General features: G+C 41.5%; 3 protein-coding genes across 7 annotated transcripts in view; 2 read left to right on the top strand and 1 right to left on the bottom strand.

Annotated features, from left to right (window-relative positions):
• Positions 1-254: 254 nt before the first annotated feature.
• cox19 (cytochrome c oxidase assembly factor COX19) lies at positions 255-1,798 on the top strand. The gene is made up of 3 exons (XM_021575892.3): positions 255-466; positions 709-820; positions 953-1,798. The coding sequence occupies exons 1-3, from the start codon at positions 385-387 to the stop codon at positions 1,041-1,043; spliced, it is 285 nt and encodes a 94-aa protein (XP_021431567.2). The 5' UTR covers positions 255-384; the 3' UTR covers positions 1,044-1,798.
• On the bottom strand, positions 1,485-6,700 carry LOC110499056 (uncharacterized). 2 transcript variants are annotated; one of them, XM_090212523.1, is made up of 7 exons: positions 6,613-6,700; positions 4,932-5,082; positions 4,644-4,814; positions 4,323-4,401; positions 3,995-4,148; positions 3,712-3,803; positions 1,485-2,061 (listed from the first exon to the last, which is right to left on the bottom strand). In XM_090212523.1, exons 5-7 carry the CDS (start codon positions 4,104-4,106, stop codon positions 1,828-1,830), a joined length of 438 nt encoding a protein of 145 aa, XP_090068649.1. In that variant the 5' UTR covers positions 4,107-4,148; positions 4,323-4,401; positions 4,644-4,814; positions 4,932-5,082; positions 6,613-6,700; the 3' UTR covers positions 1,485-1,827. The 2 variants fall into 2 exon arrangements, with proteins under 2 accessions (XP_090068649.1, XP_090068650.1); XM_090212524.1 differs by having other exon boundaries at positions 1,485-2,177.
• Positions 6,701-7,077: 377 nt separating this feature from the next.
• The window catches only part of LOC110499058 (vesicle transport through interaction with t-SNAREs homolog 1A), a 165,194-nt gene continuing 150,845 nt past the window's right edge, over positions 7,078-21,426 (top strand). For 3 of the 4 annotated variants that reach the window (XM_036955890.2, XM_036955888.2, XM_090212525.1), the window contains exons 1-3: positions 7,078-7,274; positions 13,463-13,521; positions 14,453-14,563. In XM_036955890.2, the coding sequence (XP_036811785.1) occupies positions 7,181-7,274; positions 13,463-13,521; positions 14,453-14,563 (264 nt within the window). In that variant the 5' untranslated portion in view covers positions 7,078-7,180. Of the gene's footprint in view, positions 7,275-13,462; positions 13,522-14,452; positions 14,564-16,876; positions 17,684-21,426 lie in introns of those variants that run through there. The other variant, XM_090212526.1, reaches the window with a different exon arrangement.

Below are 21,426 nucleotides of genomic sequence, written 5' to 3' on the forward strand. Positions count from 1 at the left end.
ACTTGGATCAACCATACTCCTCAGTCAGAGCGTCCAGTGTGTGCTCTGAGAGTGAAACTCGCTGAATTTACAAATGGCCAATGTGAAAATGCTCTGATTTTACAAATGCCCAGAGCACACTTGAACACTCAATATTAAATTTACGAACACACCTGACCAATATGGCTGGAACTTTGAAGGTTTATGACTTAGCCCCTCAAGTAATTGAGTAGGATCTCCATGGTCGAAAACGTAATCGATGTTATCTATGGGTTGATTATTCACGTCTAGCTCAGAACGTTTGTCTACGTCATAACTGTGCTGCGACTGAACTGCGCTATTGCTTGAAATAATCGCGAAGGTCTTGTGTTTTTATTTTTGATACGTCTCTTACAAAAAGCAATCATGTCGACCGCAATGAACTTTAGCAGTAAGTCTTTTCGGCCCCGTGCTCCAGACAAAGGATCCTTCCCTCTGGATCATTTCGGTAAGAAAAATAAACCACTCCTTATGAGTAACTGACTCGTTAGTTCCAGCAATAGCTGTGACGTGCAATGCTCCTGTAGTTTCCAGCTGTATAGGAAAGAGATGTTTGACCTCCGATGTATGCGATCTGTGAAATAACAGGCATACGGGAATGAATGACAGTTAAACTGCTTTAGCTTTCCCCTGTAGTTGTTTAGTGATTGAAAGGCAATGCACCATTGCATCTGCTGTTTGTCATTGCAGGAGAGTGTAAAGCATTCAAAGAGAAATTCATGAAGTGCTTGAAAGACAACAGCTATGATAACTCCATGTGTCGAGTACAGTCCAAAGACTACCTTGAATGCCGGATGGATAAGTGAGTATTGACTGTTCTTTTAGCTGCTACTTCTTTCCTGTTGAATGAGATGACTAGGTATACACACACACACCATTGACTAGAACTTGACTTCTCTGATCACCAATGTGAAACTATTCTCTGCTATTTAAGTCAGCTGATGGCCAAGGAACCTCTGGAGAAGCTAGGGTTCAAAGACCTGATGGACAAACCCAGCCAGGAGAACAAGGAGGCTAAACCCTAAACTTTCCTTCCTACACAGATGGATGCTGTCATGCTTGAGTGATATTAGACACGACGATAGCTTCTCTCGTCCACATCTTGTATATAAAATTACAATGTAATATATTGGGGGCAGTGTTTCAAGCGTTGTGTGTGTGTATATAAATATTTTTGGGTAAATGAACCATGCTTTGTTTTGCGTTTTGGAATCTTGACAAATGATTTGAGGTGGCTTCTCGGTTCTCAAAGTGGTATGTTTCAAACTTGTGTCCACACGGTACACAATATCGTCCCCCAGTCTAGCTAGCCTACGCATTATGAATAAGTATGCATTATGAGTAAGGAAACATTTTGAATACATGCTTTACTACGTTTCATCAAAGGGCCTTACTAACCACTCAAGGTACTATGGAATGTTGTAGTATGGTGGTGTGAATGAGTCTGACGGAAACCCAGTCATAAATTGTTTCCGAGACTCATTCGTTTTATTGTCAAGACAAATACAAATCAGGCAGCACATGTCAAGCTGGCCTCAAACTAAAAACAGTTTTAATAGTTGCATATGAAAACAAAAAACACTCAATGTACAAAACTATAAAAGTTCCACAAAAATTAGAATTCTGTCAACCACCATTTAGCTCTTTAGGACAAATCACAATGGCTTGAGGATGGGGGGGGTCATTTCACTCCTCTTGACAGTGCTAGCTTGCCTCAGATTGATCCTAGCAACTATTATTATGCTTACAGACCAATACAAATATACTATGGTGAGAGAAAGGCTGTCTCAATTGTTTTTTCCTGTGAGGTCAGTGATCATTAGAGGGAAGGACACACGGATAGGAAGCTGGGTAGAACTTTAGATACAAACTTTTCCAGTAAAGAAATGGAAAATGAGGGAGGAGGGGAGCTGTGAGGTCAAGGGTTCCAGGCAGCTCTACCTGGAGGAGTTCGAGCTGGCGCGTGAGCTGTGGCGTCTGCAACCGGGGGAGCGCAAGCGAGTTCTGCGGCGAACCGGAGAGCGTCTCTGTGGTGACCGAGACCTTAAGAGGCACAGAGGGGGTTGTAAACAAAAGGTCAGGAGACTTATTTGCCAGGGGACTGACAAATGGTCTTTATCTTCACACTTGAGGGGATACATGGTCAACTGCCATTCATTCTGTAATCAGGGATGCACAAGAGAAAAAAAGATATTAAAAATATCAATCTAATATCAGGATACAGATGTAAGACATAAGACTCCGGATTTTCTTACAATAGTAAATAAGGGGGAAAAAAATAACCCCCCAAAATTTGTACAAACAAATCAGAATATATTTTAGATCCTTTAGCCACCCTTTGCCTTGATGACAGCTTTGCACAGTCTTTGGATTCTCTTAACCAGCTTCATGAGGTAGTCACCTGGAATTTATTTCAATTAACAGGTGGGCCTTGTTAAAAGTTAATCAGTTGTTGTGACAAGGTAGGGATGGTATACAGAATATAGCCCTACTTGGTAAAAGACCCAAGACCATATTATGGCAAGAACAGCTCAAATAAGTAAAGAGAAATGACAGTCCATCATTACTTTAAGACATGATGGTCAGTCAATGTGGAAAATTTCAAGAACTTTGAAAGTTTCTTCAAGTGCAGTCGCAAAAACCATCAAGCGCTATGATGAAACTGGCTCTCATGAGGACCACCACAGAAAAGGAAGACCCAGAGTTACCTCTGCTGCACAGAATAAGTTCATTAGAGTTACCAGCCTCAAATTGCAGCCCAAATAAATGTTTCAGAGTTCAAGTAACAAACGCATCTCAACATCAACTGTTCAGAGGAGACTACGTGAATCAGGCCTTCATGGTAGAATTGCTGCAAAGAAACCACTACTAATGGACACCAATAAGAAGAAGAGACCAAGAAACACAACCAAGAGACCAAGAAACACAAGCAATGGACATTAGACCGGTGGAAATCTGTCCTTTGGTTTGCTGAGTTTTTGGTTCCAACCTCTGTGTAATTGTGAGAAAGTGAACGGATGATCTCTGCATGTGTATTTCCTACCGTGCATGGAAGAGGTGCTTTGCTGGTGACACGGTCTGATTTATTTAGAATTGTGCAGCGATACGCCATCCTATCAGGTTTGCACATAGTGGGACTATAATTTGTTTTTCAACAGGACATTGACCCAACACACATCCAGGCTATGTAAGGGCTTTTTGACCAAGAAGGAGAGTGATGAGTGCTGCATCAGATGACCTGGCCTCCACAATAACTCGACCTCAACCCAATTGAGATGGTTAGGGATGAGTTGGACCGCAGAGTGAAGGAAAAGCAGCTAACAAGTGCTCAGCATATGTGGGAACTCCTTCAAGACTGTTGGAAAAGCATTCCAGTTGAAGCTGTTTGAGGGAATGCCAAGAGTGTGCAAAGCTGTCATCAAGGCAAAGGGTGGCTACTTTGAAGGATTTAAAATGTATTCTAATTTGTTTAACTTTTTTTTTGTTGGTTACTACATGTTTCCATATGTGTTATTTCATAGTTTTAATGTCTTCACTATTATTCTACAATGTAGAAAAGAAAAACCCTTTAATGAGTAGGTGTGTCAACTTTTGACTGGTACTGTATATAATTACAGAAATGTACTGTGAAACCTCATTAGTGACTGACAGAACTCCACACACGCAAAGACGTTAACACTATTGGAGACTGACCTTCTCCTTATGCGGGATGGGGTGCGTCGCCACATTGTGGAGGCATCCTGTGAGGGGGGCGGGGGCTATGATCTCCTGTCCATCAATCTGACCTGCAGACATCACAGATGAAAAATAACGGTATGGAGGAAACCAGATTGTTTTTGATGATGTTCTAATAGTTTGAGTAAAGTAAAAACTCTGAGGATAGGTTATTGACAGAGTCCAACAGAGTAGTATTACAATGCATTCAAACTATAGATGCTAACTGCATGTAGACTCAGAACCATTGGTCTCCACCAACCTCCATCCATGTGTTTGAGACCCTTCTCGGCCTCAACGACCATCTCAAACTCCATGTAGGTGTAACCTTTCAACAGTTGTGGGTGGAGCCTGTCCACAGGCATGTCAATCATTTTGATCTTGCCATATGTGCCGAAGATCTCCTGGATGTGTCCCTGAAAAGAGAAGAGACTTTAGTCAAAACCCAACCTCCAGAGATATTGCTCCCTACTCCCTGAAACCTCCAATGCCTTCAAAACACAGTCTGCAGCGTGACACTAAAAATAGGCTATATTGAATCCCATTGATGTGCACATACACTTGGAGACTGAGCAGTCATCTTTACTCACCTTGATTACGTTTCTGAGGCGGCCCAGGTACACCTTGGTGGGTCAGGGGCTGGGGCTCCTCCTACGCCTCTCCTTGGATCTACAGGACAAATGGAAGAGCTCTTACTCTTTATTCCTCCACTCCCCAAAAAAGGTCACACTTCCAAGCTCAATGATCCCTCTCCTTCAGTCTCTGGATTTGTTTTTTTGACAGCCCAGCACTAACATACTGAATTCAACTAATGAAGTTCTTGAATGTTAAACCATTAGGTGAATTGAAAGTATTTAGCCTGCACGGACTTTAACTAAGGGCTGGACCACTGCATTACGGTTCACACATACTTGGACAGTGACCATTGGTGGTTGTTGTTGTGGCGGCGAATGAGGTTGGGTGACCCTGAGGAGCTGGAGGATCGGGAGCTGGAAGACCTGGAGCGGCTCGAGGCAGAGGAGGAACTGGAGCCGCTGGGAGAACTGGAGCCAGAGTTACGTTCTGACAGGGAGAGGGCCTTACTGTGGGGACAGATCAGAAAGCAGAGATAAGAGATGCTGAGATAAGTGGTCTGATTCAGCAGAGGTGCGTTGTGGCTGAGAGATGGGAAAGGAGCGGTCACTCAAATTGTGTCTAACCTGCTGCTCCCAGTGGAGCTACGTCCTTTGCGTCCCTTCTCCTTCTCCCTGCCCCTGTCAGCTCCTTCCTTTGTGGGACCCTATTTCTACCTTCACTTGCTCTTTGGCCTCGTCTTTCATGTGCTCCTTTCTCCGGACTGGAGAAAGCGTCCTGTAGAATAATGATTTGTCACTAACACTAACCAGGCTTACATCCAACCTTTTTATGTGAGTGAAGTACATTGGATAAAAAAAATGTCAAGACAGGCCTAATGGAAACAGATTTCAAACTTTCCAAATGTCAACAAAACAAAATACACTATACAAGTGGGCTCTTTTTGTGTTGGTAAATTGAATTATGTGAGAAATGTAGGTGGAAACGCTTTTATGCACAAATATTGATATAACCATCACATCGAAGTAAACTTGAAGTCACAAGATGTGTGGTCCTCCCACTACATCTAGTCAGGGAAAGCATGCAGTTTACTAGGCTTCAGATTACATAAATTATGATGAAATTCAGAGGGTGGTGAAAGTGCAAGCTGATGCTCCTTTCCAATAAATATTGAGGGTCTTATTCTGCTGACATGATCATCGATGCTTGGCTGCCGTTTGACAAATACAAATGATCTGCTAACTGGTTGATAAGGTGAAACAGGTGAGTTTACAACTGGGGTTGGAGCGAAAACTTACAGGAGGTTAGCTCTCTCCAGGAACCGGGTTGGAGATCCCTGGCCTACATGATACGATTATTTGTCAACAGCAGCCAAGCAAAGATGAGCATGTCACCAGAACAAGATCCTCAATATTTATTGTCAAGGAGCATCAATAATAACCTACAGAGAGAAAGTTGGTTATGTAATTATTACCCCAGAATATCCATATTTTGTGAGGTGATTTGGACGAAATTCGTTTTTTTCCCCCAAACTACCCCCCTGTAACAATTCTTCTTTCCTAAATAAATTGACCGTTATAACGGAAGACTGGATGTGTTTATTTTATGCCTGAAGATGTCCAGGCTACACTGATAACTCGATCTTGGCTCCCAAAATGTTAAACCATCTTTGGTATGGTGTCGCCATAATATTTGAATTGAGGAAGTGTGATCATAATCTTTATTTTAGCGATCCGTAGTAGAATAAATCCTAAATGCCCAAGCCTGCAGCTGTGAGCTAAACAGCACACTTGCCTCTAAAATGACTGACATTGTCAATTCGGACTGGAATTAAATTACAGATGTGGTTATTTGTGCTAATGCACATAATCTCCCCCGGCAGAAAAAAAACAATGCCGTGGGAGGACCGCACAGCATGTCATCGAGATACAAGTTTACTTCGATATAAAAGTTATTACATCAATATTTGCGCATAGAAGTGTGTCCCCTACATTTGTCGCATAATTCATTTTACCGACACAAAAATATCCCACCCTGTCTAGCGTATTTTATTAAATCGACATTTGGAAAGTTTACCAAAAACTGTTAGCCAACTAATTTACACTAATTTGATGTCTTCATATCTCAAGACGTGTTTTTCAATGCTGACTTGCCCATACAGCTAGTTTTAGCTAGCTACATTCTATTTAGCTAATTCAACACAGATAGGTGAAATATACACTCGAATCAAACTACGTTCCCTATAACAACAACATAATATATATTCGTTAAATAAATGATTGAAGTAGCTTAAAAAGGCAACTTTACATCGTTCGTGGTGGTTGCAGATACAAGTCGCAGAGAGATGACGTTGCAAATTGAGGGGACGTGGTATTTCACAAGACGCACAGCTCCCTCTGGTGTTGCTTATTGGAATAGGACATTATTTGGGTAGGTATGGATAATGTGTAACATCTTTTTATATTTTTTAAACAAAATGTGGGATTAGTAAATATTATAAATGTGTATGTCTATTTAAAATTGTAGCAACATTCTTTATTCTTTAAAAATGTGCTATGTCCTCTTAAAAACAAATGTTTTATTTTATTTCAATGTGATAAAGCTGTAAATAAATGTTTAATTCATAAACTGTAGCTAATACGATGTCTTTAATTTCTAAATACGAGTATGTTTTTTTTCTATCCCCGCAGAGTGAAAGTTTCGACAGTCCACATTGGAAGAACCAATTAATTAACAGTTGCTGTTTTCTTACCGGGTAAAATGTGTTGTAACCCAACACGGAAGTGACGGCTCGCATTCGCAGAAAGCGTTGTTTTGCTTCATCTTCAGCTAACTTTCAGCCAAGTAGACACCTCTTTCACACTCAAACGTCAAAATGTCTTCAGACTTTGAAGCCTACGAACAGGACTTTGGAACCCTGACAGCAGAAATAACAAACAAAATTGGAAGGATTCCCAAATTAGGTGGAAGTAAGTCACGTTAAGCTCTATTTACTGGTTTGACTATAGTAGCTAGCTAGCTAGCTTTCAAGCTGTCATCTCAGACAGGGTTTAGTTATAAATATCTTTGCTATAATGTAGCTAGTTAGTTAGTTTCACATGACACGTATTTTACGCAAATGTCAGTATATTCACTTTGTGTTAGTGAAATAAGGACGTTACCTATCCAGCTAGCTTGCTAACTATCCTAGTAACTGCCAATCCTAAAAGCAGGACAACCTATGGACATTGCACCAGGATTCAATCTCCCTTCAGGAACATATCTAAACTTTAACAACTACGTTGTACTTGTCAGCACAGCATCTGAATGGTCAGGACCTACAGTACCAGTCAAAAGTTTGGACACACCTACTCATTCCAGTTTTTTTCTTTATATTTACTATTTTCTACATTTTAGAATAATAGTGAAGACCCACTAACTATGAAATAACACATTTAGTAACCACAATAGTGTTAAACAAATCAAAATATTTTTGAGAATCTTCAAAGTAGCCACCCTTTGCCTTGACAGCTTTTCACACACTTGGCATTCTCTCAACCAGCTTCATGATGTTGTCACCAGGAATGCTTTTCAATTAACAGGTGTGGTTGTTAATTTGTGGAATTTCTTTCCTTAATGAATTTGAGACAATCAGTTGGGTTGTGACAAGGTGGTGTTGGTATACAGAAGATAGCCCTATTTGGTAAAATACAAAGTTCATATTAGGGCAACCACAGCTCAAATAAAGCAAAGAGAAACGAAAGTCCATCATTACTTTAAGACATGAAGGTCAGTCAATGTGGAACATTTCAAGAACTTTGAAAGTGCAGTTGCAAAAACCATCAGTGCTATGATGAAATTGGCTCTCATGAGGACCACACAGGAAAGGAAGACCCTTTTTAGAGGATAAGGATAAGTTCATTAGTTACCATCCTCAGAAATTTCAGCCCAAATAAATGCTTCAGAGTTCAAGTAACACATCAGCTGTTCAGAGGAGACTGTGTGAATCAAGCCTTCATGGTTGAATTGCTGTGAAGAAACCACTACTAAAGGACACCAATAATAAGAGACTTGTTTGGGCCAAGAAACCCGAGCAATGGACATTTAGACCGGTGGAAATCTGTCCTTTGGTTCAGATGTTTGGTTCCAACCGCCATGTTTTTTTGTGAGACGCAGAGTAGGTGAATTGATGATCTCTGCATGTGTAGTTCCCACCGTGAAGCATTTTGGGCTCCTGAGTGGCGCAGTAGTCTAGGACACTGCATCTCAGTGCAAGAGTGCAGTACAGAGTGCAGTACCGAGTCATTGTAAATACGAATTTATTCTTAACTGACTTGCCTAGTTAAATAAACACATTTGAGGAGGTCTGATGGTGTGGGGGTGCGTTAGTGGTGCATTGGTGGTGACACTGCCAGTGATTTATTTTGAATTCAAGGCATACTCAACCAGCATGGCTACCACCGCATTCTGCTACACCATCTGATACACCATCCCATCTGGTTTGCGCATAGGTCCACTATCATTTGTTTTTTGACAGGACAATGGCCCAACACACCTCCAGGCTGTGTAAGGGCTATTTGACCAATAAGGGGTTTGATAGAGGGTTGCATCAGATGACCTGCTGCAGTTCTTTATTATGAGCCCAAATTGTGAATGCTCACTGTAGCTAAACAGATAAACATGATATAGGCCTGGCCTAGCTTAACTCTCCTTGTGCAATTGTCTTACTTCTGTTGCAGATAGCTGATTAGACTATTCTTCAGAGGATGACTAATTATACCAAGGTCCATGTACACCTCGCTAGACTGCTTGTCCCTCTGCCAGTGATGGGCACCTTTCCTTACAAGAAAAGCGAGGGCGACTCAACTGAAGGGGAATGGGTCTAAGAAGAAGACATTTGGTATCAATGCTAGGGGTGGCACAATTACCGTATAACCGGGTAACCGATAGTTTGGATGAAGACTGCCATGAAAATAAAAGAACTGTTGGAAAGTTTTCCCCAAAAAGTTGTATTTTATTTTTTTGGTGTGGTACAAACAGCTGACTGAAGACGGGACGGCCTGTCATTCATGCGGTTGAGTCCGTTTCTGCCCGAACGTGGACTCTCAACAACGTGATTAAAATTGTTTGCTCCTTGCTGAAACAAGCAAACGAGCCCCAGGAAATTTTAGAGTTATCTGGTAACCCTTTTATAGGTACACCCTCAATTTCCGCCAGTCCACCCATTATGCCGTCATTGACTTTAATGGGGACGCCCATTCTATTCATTCTATTTCAATGGCAGCACATGCAGTCAGCAGAGGAGTTTTTCTTTGCTAATCGAATGCTTATTACAGTGACCGGGGTGAACATCCAAAGATCCATGACCGTCACAGCCCTAATCAATACAGTTATGCATGAGTAAAGGTGGCGCTGCAGTGGATAGCAGCTATTTTGTGTTTTTTTTGTATTTTATTCTGATCTTTTGTACGTACGGTGCATTCGGAAACTATTCGGACCCCTTAACTTTTTGTTACGTTAGTGTTATTCTGAAACATTTTCCCCTCATCAATCTACACACCCCATAATGACAAAGCAAAAACGGGTTTTTAGACATTTTTGAAAATGTATTAAAAAATAACTGAAATATAAAATTTACATATGTTTTCAGACCCTTTACTCAGTACTTTTGAAGCACCTTTGGCAGAGATTACAGCCTCAAGTCTTTTTGGATATGACGTTACAAGCTTGGTGCGCCTGGATTTGGGGAGTTTCTCCCATTATTCTCTGCAGATCCTCTCAATTAGGTTGGATGGGGAGCGTTGCTGCACAGCTATTTTCAGGTCTCTCCAGATATGTTCGATTGGCTTCTAGACTGGGCTCTGGCTAGGCCTCTCAAGGACATTGAGACTTGTCCCGAAGCCACTCTTGCTTGGCTGTGCGCCTAGGGTTGTTGTCCTGTTGGAAGGTGAACCTTTGCCCCAGTCTGAGAACCTGCTCCAGAGCGCTCAGGACTTCATCAAAGATCTCTATGAACTTTGTGTCCGTCTGGCCACTCTACCATAAAGTCATAATTGGTGAAGTGCTGTAGAGATGGTTGTCTTTCTGGAAGGTTCTCCCGTCTCCACAGAAGAAATCTGGAGCTCTGTCAGGAGTTCTTGTTCACCTCCCTGACCAAGGCCCTTCTCCCCGATTGCTCAGTTTGACCAGGTGGCCAGATCTGTGCCTCAACACAATCCTGTCTCGGAGCTTTACGGACAATTTCTTTGACATAATTGCTCTGGAAGTTCTGCTTACTCTGGGCCTGACCCTAATCCCATGTACTCGAAGAGGAAGCGGCGGTGCAAGAGAGGCAGCCGAGCTGGCATCCTGACGAGACTACGTTTGTGAGCAAATAAACTGCCTGTACCTCCTGTTCTGTTGGCGAACATAGTTCCTAATGAACAAACTGGACAAGCTCTGTTCCAGACTACCCTGTCAACGGGACCTGAAGAACTGTTATATTCTATGTTTCTAGGAGTCGTGGTGGAACAAGGACATGGATAATATACAGTGCCTTCCAAAAGTATTCACCCTCTTGGCATTTTTCCTATTTTGTTCCATTACAACCTGTAATTTAAATACATTTTATGTTATGGACATAAACAAAATAATCCAAATTGGTGAAGATTTTTTATTTTTTATTTAAAAATGTAAATAACAATGGAAAAGTGATGCGTGCATATGTATTCACTCCCTTTGCTATGAAGCCCCTAAATAAGATCTGGTGCAACAAATTACCTTCAGAAGTCACATAATTAGTTACATTGCACACAGGTGGACTTTGGAAAGGGCCTGTAAGCATCTCATTGTTAGTCTACAAACGTTAACGAAGCATGTGGCAAAAAATGTGCAATCTACTTATATTGCAAACTTTTCTGTCACAGTCCCCGTTTTTTAAATAATTTCACCTTTTTTGGAATTCCCTCTTGGCTAACTGAAACCAATAGAGAGACTTGAGAGCCTAAAATTGTGTACCATGACTGTAAATGTACCTGTTCTGGTCTAATTGTTAAGTGAACACTTTGTTTGCAAACCAAAGGCTGTCTACCTATTCACGGGGCACAGGTTCACCCACTGAACGTTTTCCTTTCCTTAGCTCATATTTTTCGAGGGTCTATTGCTTGTTTATTTTGCTATGCTCTAGCTGATGGGAATTTACATCTGATTTGAATGGTCAATGTTTTGAATTGGCTTCTTGGCAGAAACAATGCATCTTTCACAGTGTAATGTCGCCATGTTTCCCACCACCCTATGTGGCGCGTGTTAAAATAAGCCTATACAAATACGAACAAAGGCGGAAGCCCATCATACCCAGTGGTAATTGTTCTGTGTCCTCTTCTCCTACCAGAACAGTTTGCACTTGAATTTCAATTCCATTCCTACTCATGAAGACATTTCTCATTTATTTTTCTCCCCCTCAAGTGCCTGAATTGTGCCCATTGGCTGACAGCCCTCCGTTTCATATGTCGACAATAGTTTTGACAAAGACCTTTTGTTGCCGCTGCTGGATGTCACATATGTACAATTACTGATAATGGTTGTGGCATGCTAAGAAACGTCCTTGACGGTGTCTTGGCCAAGCCTTCAGCATTCACGCGAGAATCAAATGGATGATGTGTTTTTGTTTTGCTTCGTTTCTGTCTGGAAAAACTTGGGATTGAGTTTTGAATAAGAATACAATACAATGTAATGCAAGGTCTAGTTCCATTAAACATAAATGTTTTTTTTTTGTTCTCCCTTAAGAGTGTTTATGGAAAGCTGAAGGCCTGTCAGTCACTAGCGATTAAATATTGAGCAGAGATGAAGAGGCTCTCCGAGCTCCAACGTTTTTTTTGCTTTGCTGCTGCATTTTCCAAAACTACTCGTCCGCCCGTCGGTCTGCGGTACTCATAGTAAATTGCCATGTATATTTCAGGCTCCTTTTTGCCATGTACAGTGCCTGGCGTGGTCTATACCTTATCTTGTGGAGAATCGCCTCTGGCTGTTTACTTGTGTAGGCTGTGAGGTTGTACATAGGTTTTAAAAATGGATTTGATGACTAGCAAAGGGCAGTGCAGACCCATAGGGCAAACATTTTTTTTTGATCTTCACTTGGTTTTCACACTTATGTTCCATCACTGATAGGCTAGCCTTGTGGATTGCTTTTGAGCTGGAAGTTCTTTGGAAGTCTGGGCTCCACTTTTCAATTATTGAAAATATGGCCAATTTAGGTCTAGCCTATTTAACAAACTTTGTTACCACAGCAGGCCCGGGTCTTTATAATGATCCTTGACTTCTTAGATGTTGGTTTCAACTCTGGGCCATCAAAGTATCAGTTTACTTTTGAAAAAGCAAATATATGTCCGGAATGGAGAATATTAGGAATATTTAACTGCTGCTGTTGTGGATGGGCACGAGTTCTCGATTCAAGATTTGTATTAGATTGATCGAAATGTACAAATGCAACTATTGAGCAGGTTACATTTTATAAGCACTGACCGAATGTGAAACACTAAGATTTTGTTTGTGGAGTTTGTCAAATGCAGTGGAAATATTTAGTTTTCAGTTGTGTATCAGAACCAGTAATTGGAAAAAACTGAAAGCATTCAGCAAACTTTTTCTGTCTTCAGACCTGTTTCACGCTAACATGCGAGTCATCAAAATGATTTTATGTAGCATGTACTCGAACATAGAAATTATGTCTAATGCCCATCTCTATTTGCTACACAACAGAATTAGTTCAGCCAGAATTTTGAGATCACACAATAATTTACAAGGTTCCACATTAAACTCTTGAGGCCAAATGAGCTTCATGTAATGATGTGCAATAGATGCCACCAGGTGAGCATGGAGCATTTTAGTAATTAATTTGAGTAATTCTTAGTGGGACTCAAAGTTAGAAAATTTGGCAACCTAGTAAAGCTGACACCTCCTTTCTTTTTTGAGTTGGCAAGAGGTGTCTCGTTGCTCCTCTATAAAAGCCAACAAAGGCCTTTTACACGTGGATAAACAAGAGACATCTAATGTGGATTGGCGTGTGGAGAGAATGTGTAAATATATCTTCAAATGCATTCTGGTGTGTGTTGTTATCTCTCCCCCCGTTGCGGGGGAGTTGGGTTGTCATAAAGAACTGCTCCTCTGTCGACTGATCAATATGTTGCTACTGTTTCCCTTTCAGAGGAGAAGACACAGCTGGTTCTAAATGTCGACAAACAGCTTGAAGAAGTCAGAGAATTGGTACGTCTTTGATCAGTAATTTCCGCTCTTCCCATTTTCTAAATAATGAATTTGGAAAAGGAAACGAGACAATTTCACTGGCGAACGCAGACAATGACACCTGTGTAATCCTAACGGTGACTTGACACACAAGCACTTCACGTGGCGGATGGCTGCTCGGCGTGATAATGGCGTGATCACATTAATGATAATTCGCTTTTAAGTGACATACCGGTGACACATTTCAAGCAGTTATTTGGAAGGAGTCTTCACGTCATGTTTAAAAATATGAAGGAAGTGAACTAACGTGTAATTTCTAGACGTAGTTGTGTTGTTATGTCATTTTGATTAGGCTTCTCCAAATCCACCTCAGAAAGTCTTGTCTCCGTGTACCTCCTAATGTACTCTCTATTTAAAATGAAGGGTTTTCAAATGGATTGTATCATATTTATTTGCCAAACTGCCTTTCTGTCATAACTTTTTTCATCATTGATGAATGACACGAAGAGGAGCAGTCAATGTTTCAACGAATCAATACTGAAACAGATTAAATTTAAGGCTGCTGAAGTACCTCATGTTAAGACGTTTTACAGGCGTTGATTTTATTTTAAATCTTCAGAATCTCTTGATGTTGATCAAAAGACTCTTGTACAACACTATTTTTGGTATAATTTCATTACATCGTGTGTGTGTGTGTGTGTGTATAAATATAAATTCATTTAATTCACAGTGTAGTCACTACATACTAAACATATACATACTCAACAGTGTAGTGTGTGTGGTAAGTTCAGTTAAACAAGTCTCGTATTGTACATTTTGTTTTGACATATTTCCAGAATAATGATAGAATAATTACACTGTTTACATCTACGTTGTTGTAGCCATTTTAGCCAATATAATGTCTGTTTTAATCATTTAAATGGTGAAATAAATAGTTGATTGCTGGACCTAGATGGAGCAGATGGATCTGGAGGTTCGTGAGATCCCCATCCAGTGCAGAGGCATGTACCAGAGCAGACTGAAGAGCTACAAGGGGGAGATGGAAAAGCTGGAGAAAGACTTTGTGAGTACCCCACCTTACTGTAATACCTCATTCATCTTGCTATATAGCTACGCATACACACACAGTCTATACGAGTGCATAATGCCCTGTGGGATCCATAACGCAAATCCCAACTTACATGTTTAGTCTTCCCTCCAGCTGTAGAATAGGGTTAGTGATGCACTACATGACCAAAAGTATGTGGACACCTTAAATTCCCGAAATCATGGGCATTAATATAGAGTTGGTCCCCCCTTTGCTGCTGTAACAGCCTCCACTCTTCTGGGAAGGATTTCCACTAGATGTTGGAATATTGCTGTGGGGACTTGTTTTCATTCAGCCACAAGAGCATTAGTGAGGTTGGGCACTAATGTTGGGCGATTAGGCCTGGCTCGCAGTCGACATTCCAATTAATCCCAAAAGTGTTCGATGGGGGTGAGGTCAGGGCTCTGTGCATGCCAGTCAAGTTCTTCCACACCGATCTCGACAAACCATTTCTTTATGGACCTCGCTTTGTGCACAGGGGCATTGTCACGCTGAAACATGAAAGGGCCTTGCCCAAACTGTTGCCACAAAGTTGGAAGCAGAGAATCATCTAGAATGACATTGTGCATGGTGATCTTAGGCTTGTGTGCGGCTGCTCGGCTATGGAAACCCAGTTCATGAAGCTCCCGACTAACAGTTATTGTGCTGATATTGCTTCCAGAGGCAGTTTGAACTCGGTCGTGAGTGTTTCAACCAAGGACAGACAATTTTTATGCACTAGGTGCTTCAGCACTCGGCGGTCCCATTCTGTGAGCTTGTGTGGCCAACCACTTCGCGGCTGAGCCATTGTTGCTGCTAGACGTTTCCACTTCACAATAACGGCACCTACAGTTGACCGGGGCAGCGATAGCAGGGCAGAAATTTGACGAATTGTATCATGTACCCATAAAACTTCAATTAATATCCCAGGTTTTTATTTGCTTCAATCAATGAACACAACCAGCGTATATTAGAGACAGGATTCTATTTAAGCCAGGCGTCTATTTCCTTAATGTACACAGCTTTTACTCAATAAAATGTTCAATATACTACACTGTTTATAATGACCAGTATAAACATTTATGATAACAAATCCATCACAGATCAGACTTGCAAAGACTCACCCCAGTACCGATACTTGCGCACTCATCTTCTGCACATCTATCACCCCCGTGTTTAATTTTCCATACTGTAATAATTTTGCCATATTGGCCTATTTATTGCCTGATAGCGAGTTTCAATATAATCTGCTAGCTAAATATGCTAACGAGCGCAAACGACATTACAAATATAGGTAGTGGCTACCGAAATGTCATTTTTGGGAGACGTGCAAATGAACAGTTTTGACGCATGCCTGTCTGAAGGAGGAAGAGAACTGGCTCTGAAGCAGCATGTGTACATGCTGCGTCTGTGTGGAGTTGCTAGGGCAATGTTCCTGCTTGCTCTGCTCAGAGAATAGGGGTGAGGAGCAGACGGGCAAGAACGGAGAGGAGAAAAAATGAACGCAAGGAAATCAAGATGGCAGCTGTACAGAACTCATCCAAAGCAATTTGACTTCTCAAATACGTCAGAAAGCTATCATCATCATGATGCCCCATCTCCTTATTAATTCAACCACTTAGGTAGTTAACTAGCAAGTTAAACCAAATGCACAGCTGGACTCACAAGCTCCGGCTTTCTACCATTATGCTTTTTAGGAATAAACACGTGACTGTTTCAACTGTTCTGGGAAACTACGATAAGCTTCATAATGTACACTGAGCAAAAATATAAATGCATGTAAAGTGTTGTTCCAATGTTTAATGAGCTGAAATAAAGGATACCAGAAAGCTTATTTCTCTCAAATGTTGTGCACAAATGTGTTTATATCCCTGTTCGTAAGCATTTCTCCTATGCCAAGACAAACCATCCACCTGACAGGTGTAGCATATTAAGAAGCTGACTAAACAGCATGATCATGACACAAGTGCACATTGTGCTGGGGACAATAGAAGGCCACTCTAAAATGTGCAGTTTTGTCCCACAACACAATGCCACAGATGTCAAGTTTTGAGGAAGCATTCAATTGGCATGCTGACTGCAGGAATGTCCCACAGAGCTGTTGCCAGATAATTGAATGGTCATTTCTCTATTATAAGCCGCCTCCAATGTTGTTTTTGAGAATATTGTAGTATGTCCAACTGTTGACCATGTGTAACCATGCCATCCTAGGACCACTACATCTGATGAAACTGTGGGTTTGCACAACTGAAGAATTTCTGTACAAACTGTCTCAGGGAAGCTCATCTGTGTGCTTGTCGTCCTCACCAGGGTGTTGATCTGACTGCATTTCTGCTTCAGTGGGCAAATGCTCACCTTCGATGTCCACTGGCACACTGGAGAAGGTTGCTCTTCACGGCTGAAACCCGGTTTCAACTGTACCGGGCAGTTGGCAGTATGGCGTTGTGTGGGCGAGCAGTTTGCTGATGTCAACGTTGTGAACAGAGTGCCCCATGGTGGCGGTGGATTTATGGTATGGGAAGGCATAAGCTAAGGACAACAAACACAATTTGCATTTTTATTGATGGCAATTTGAATTCACTGAGATACCGTGACTAGATCCTGAGGCGCATTATCATGCCATTAATCCACCACCATCACTTCATGTTTCAGCATGATAATGCATGGTACCATGTCACAAGGATCTGTGCACAATTCCTGGACTCTGAAAATGTCCCAGTTCTTCCATGGCCTGCATACTCACCAGACATGTCACCCATTGAGCATGTTTGGGATGCTCTGGATCGGCAGCGTGTTCCAGTTCCCGCCAATATCCAGCAACTTTGCACAGCCATTGAAGGGAAGTGGGACAACATGCCACACGCCACAATCAAAAGCCTGATCAACTCTAGGTGAAGGAGATGTTGTGCAGCATGGTGGTCACCAGATACTGACTGGTTTTCTTATCCACGTTTCTACTTTAAAAAAAATATATATATATATATATATCTGTGACCAACAGATGCATATCTGAAATGTGTCATGTGCAATCCATTGATTAGGGCCTAATTAATTAATTTCAATTGACTGATTTCCGTATATGAACTGTAACTCACTCAGTAAAATCTTTGAAATTGTTGCATGTTGTGTTTTCTATTTTTGCTCAATTTAAAATATTGTCACCGGTGAATTTAAGAACGCAATCTGCTTTCTCTCCTAATGTATTGCTCAAGTTGACTGCAGGCATTCATTTAAGTGGCAAAAAATATGAAAATTTGTTGAAAAACTTAAAAGAAAGAGTTTTGAACATATTGACTGTCTTGAAAACCCATCCAGTCGATTTTTTTCCAAATGACCCGGTATACCGCCCAAGCCTAATTTCCCTCCAGACAAACGTTGAATACTAAAGTGAGATCATGAGATCTTGTTGGTACTTGAGCTGACCATGTCAAACCACAACGTCTCATCCAAGGAAATGATGTTGCTCTCCTTTATCTTCTTCTGCGCAATCTTTACAGTACTCACTGAAGATCACTCGTAAACCAGTTCATTCAGACCCGTTGTTTGTTTGAAACAGGTGTTTATTTGCTCAAATGTGTGCCGATGCCCGGCTATCAAAAGGGACAGGTGGCTATTTGAGACATTTCATTGAAGTTTATAGTTTGTGTGTGTGTGTGTACAGGAAGTGAATTCAGGAACTTGCACATTCATTATAAACAGGCCAAGTTGTGAGAATACTTACACCTTCTCACAACCGCTCACACTTTCTCAAACAGACACACGCGCACTCGTTCACAAACACCACACTCGGACTGAAACTGAAGGTCAGTGGCGTGTCCACTGTGGATCTTTTTTTTTCTCTTTTTTTTTCTTATTTTCTCTGCTCTCTCCGTTTTTGAAAGCCCAAGTATCATCCGTAGAGAGCAAGCTTGTGTCGATGCTACAGAACATGGCCTTGGTTAGTAATTCATAAACCGCAACCTGTCCGTCTCGAACCCCACCCGACGCATATGAAACCTTTAATGAGGAGCCAAGTGTTTTAACTTTAACTCGTATTTTAGGCTCCCTGTTTTACTTTCTGACATTACTCCCATTAGATGCAAGTATTGTATGAGGGTGCCCTCTTGGCCCCCTAAATCAAGGTTAAGATCCCCAGGTTTACATTTGGGGATTGTGTTGCTTTGTGTACGGTTCTTCCGAACGCCCTCAGCCTCCTTGTGGTTTCATTTAACTGTGCAACTTCTGTCCGGATCGTTCCCCTTGATACTTGTGAGGATATTTAGCCTTTCATTTTCCAAGAGGTGGATTTCAAAAGTGAAACTGAACAGGAGGTGTATGCGATATCAATTGCTTCTTGGTAAAAGCACCTACCAAACACGATCCAACGTATTAAACAAACAAGCACGCAAAACTGAGAAATATCAGGTGCTAGTGATCTGTTGCTCCGCTTCTGAAAGTCTGGTCGCTCTCAGATCACAGAAGAGATCTCCAGTCTTTTGAGAGGGCTCGCTTTCCTCGCCGTGGGCATTTTAATTGGCTGATGATTAATCTTTAGCTTCTCTCTCGACACTAGCCGTGGTTAATTATCAAGCAATTAGCACCTGCTGTGTCGGATATTACGGCTAATTCGCATTCCTCACAGTTTTTTGTTGTCTGTTATGCTCTTTTGAGCGCGTGCTATTAGATGTGAGGAGACCCCTTTTTTGTCACCTTCTTATAGCCAACATTTTCATACGTTAAGTGTGAAGGAGAAGAGAGTAAGTCTAGGTCAGTGGATTCCAAATTGTTCTTAGTCACATACCCTTAAGACAAAAAATATATAGGCCTAGTCACATACCCTTCTCACAAAAATATATAGGCCTAGTCACATACCCTTCTCACATTAATATATAGGCCTAGTCACATGCCCTCTCACAAAAATATATAGGCCTAGTCACATGCCCTTCTCACAAAAATATATAGGCCTAGTCACATACCCTTCTCACAAAAATATATAGGCCTAGTCACATGCCCTTCTCACAAAAAAAGATGTGTGTGAAACAACAATACTACAGTAAAAGTAAACGTTGGTTTGACAGTCCGATTTAAGGGTGGCCTTACACCCAGCGCAACATTGTGTCATTTATGTGCTGTTTTTAATAATTGTTGATAAACTAGATCAAACCCATTTTTAGTATTGCTTTTCAACTTTGTGCACTTACTATTGGAGAGCTGTGTCCTCCCCAGCCTGTTTGAAACCCTGTTCTAAAAGTTAGTTTTTTGGGGGGGGGATGCATTTGTAGCAAGATATCTCACTTTCACTCAGGCTCCATTTCTAGTTCCCGCTAAAGCTGATGAGTTCTCCCAAAGCTGGTGCTCCCACTTCAGATAAGCACAGGACACCCAGCTCTAAAGGGTGCCAGCCTGTGAAAAAAAGGCCATCTCCTCTCTTTTTCATAAAAAAAAGCAGTCTTTGTTGTGCTTCCCCTGGAAATAAAGGCCTCAACCTCTTCTCCCACTACTGGCTCCCTAGGGTGTCTTCCCCCTTAACCCCCCTCTCTCATCCTCTCATTCGCCTGTGGTTTGAAGTGTTCACGCCACCAGCGCGCCAGATTGAGCCCCGTTCTTTTATGCCAGACTGGGGAAAGCCTGACCTCAATAACCTGGCCATTTTTCCAGACGGATGCTAAAAAAAAAAAAAAGAGCACACGTTATCAGACGGACATCCCCGAGGTGCATTTGCAATTTGTTTGCTGGTTGACAGCTTCATTTTGTTAATAGAGAGACAAGGGGTCTTAAAAGCCAGAGGACCCCTGCAGATGGGCCTTGCATCAGCCAAAGGGGATGCTGGCACAACCAACACCCCCCCCCCCCCCCCCCCCCCCCACACAGACAAAAAAAACCTAAGGAGAAAAAAACTGTTTGATAGAAGAGATGCGTTTAAGTCGGGGAAAGCAGAATGCCATGCCTCTTAGCGATGCCTTTGATCAAGCAGAAGAGAGGCCTAATGGAGGCTTAATTTAATGAAACCTATTGGGTAAACAGACCCTCCATCTTCAAAGGTACCGCCAAAGTTTTTTTTCCACCATCGGGAGGCTAGGTCCACAGACATCTGAGTCCCTCTAAATGCACTCGACATCTATTTTGGCTGAGCTCAGACTGCATGGACTGTAGGTGACAACTGAGAGATAATAATACATGCATAATACATTCATAAATTGTAGATATTTGAATGTTGAGCATAGTGTTTTCCCTTAAAGTGGCTATGATCTAAAATGCCTCAGTGGGTAGCCTATAAGCGGACCAATAGCAAGCTTGACAATGCTTGAGTGCCACATTTACAAGACTTTAGGTTTGAGAATATACATTGAGAATGTAGATTTTTAGACCTTTTTTGGGATTTCAGTGTGCCATAGTGTCCAACTAGAACTTACTAGAGGAGCTGTCTTCCCTTTTTGCTGACACCAGATGGCGATGTTGCTCAAGGAATTCAGCCCTCGTTGAATTATCTGGTTGAGGTGATACTGATGTTTTTCCTGGATATATGGAGACCTGCTAAACAAGCTTCTTATCACTGTGGTTGCCTCTGACCTTGTCTCTTCTGTGAAACTTGGGAGATGGAAGTCGAGAATAGTTTGTTGACTTGCAGGCCTTATACTTAGAAGTACTTCGGACAGAACTGTGTGTTTTGTTTGTGGATGTGTGCGGGTGTATTTCACCCCTTATGAAATTGTCAGTCCAAACTTTGAAAAATGCTATTTCCTGACCTTGGCCGCTTACATTTTCCTAATTTATTTTCTGTTCTTAGAATGTCAGTGCTTTATATTTCGCCTTTTTAATTGTAAAATAAAATGTGTAAGTTAAATTACAGTAGTGAAATGGAAGGATTCTGGTTCAAATGG

This window comes from Oncorhynchus mykiss, chromosome 20, assembly GCF_057628025.1.
Source record: "Oncorhynchus mykiss isolate SJ-2025 chromosome 20, ASM5762802v1, whole genome shotgun sequence".
In the NCBI taxonomy this organism is placed as follows: Eukaryota; Metazoa; Chordata; class Actinopteri; order Salmoniformes; family Salmonidae; genus Oncorhynchus; species Oncorhynchus mykiss.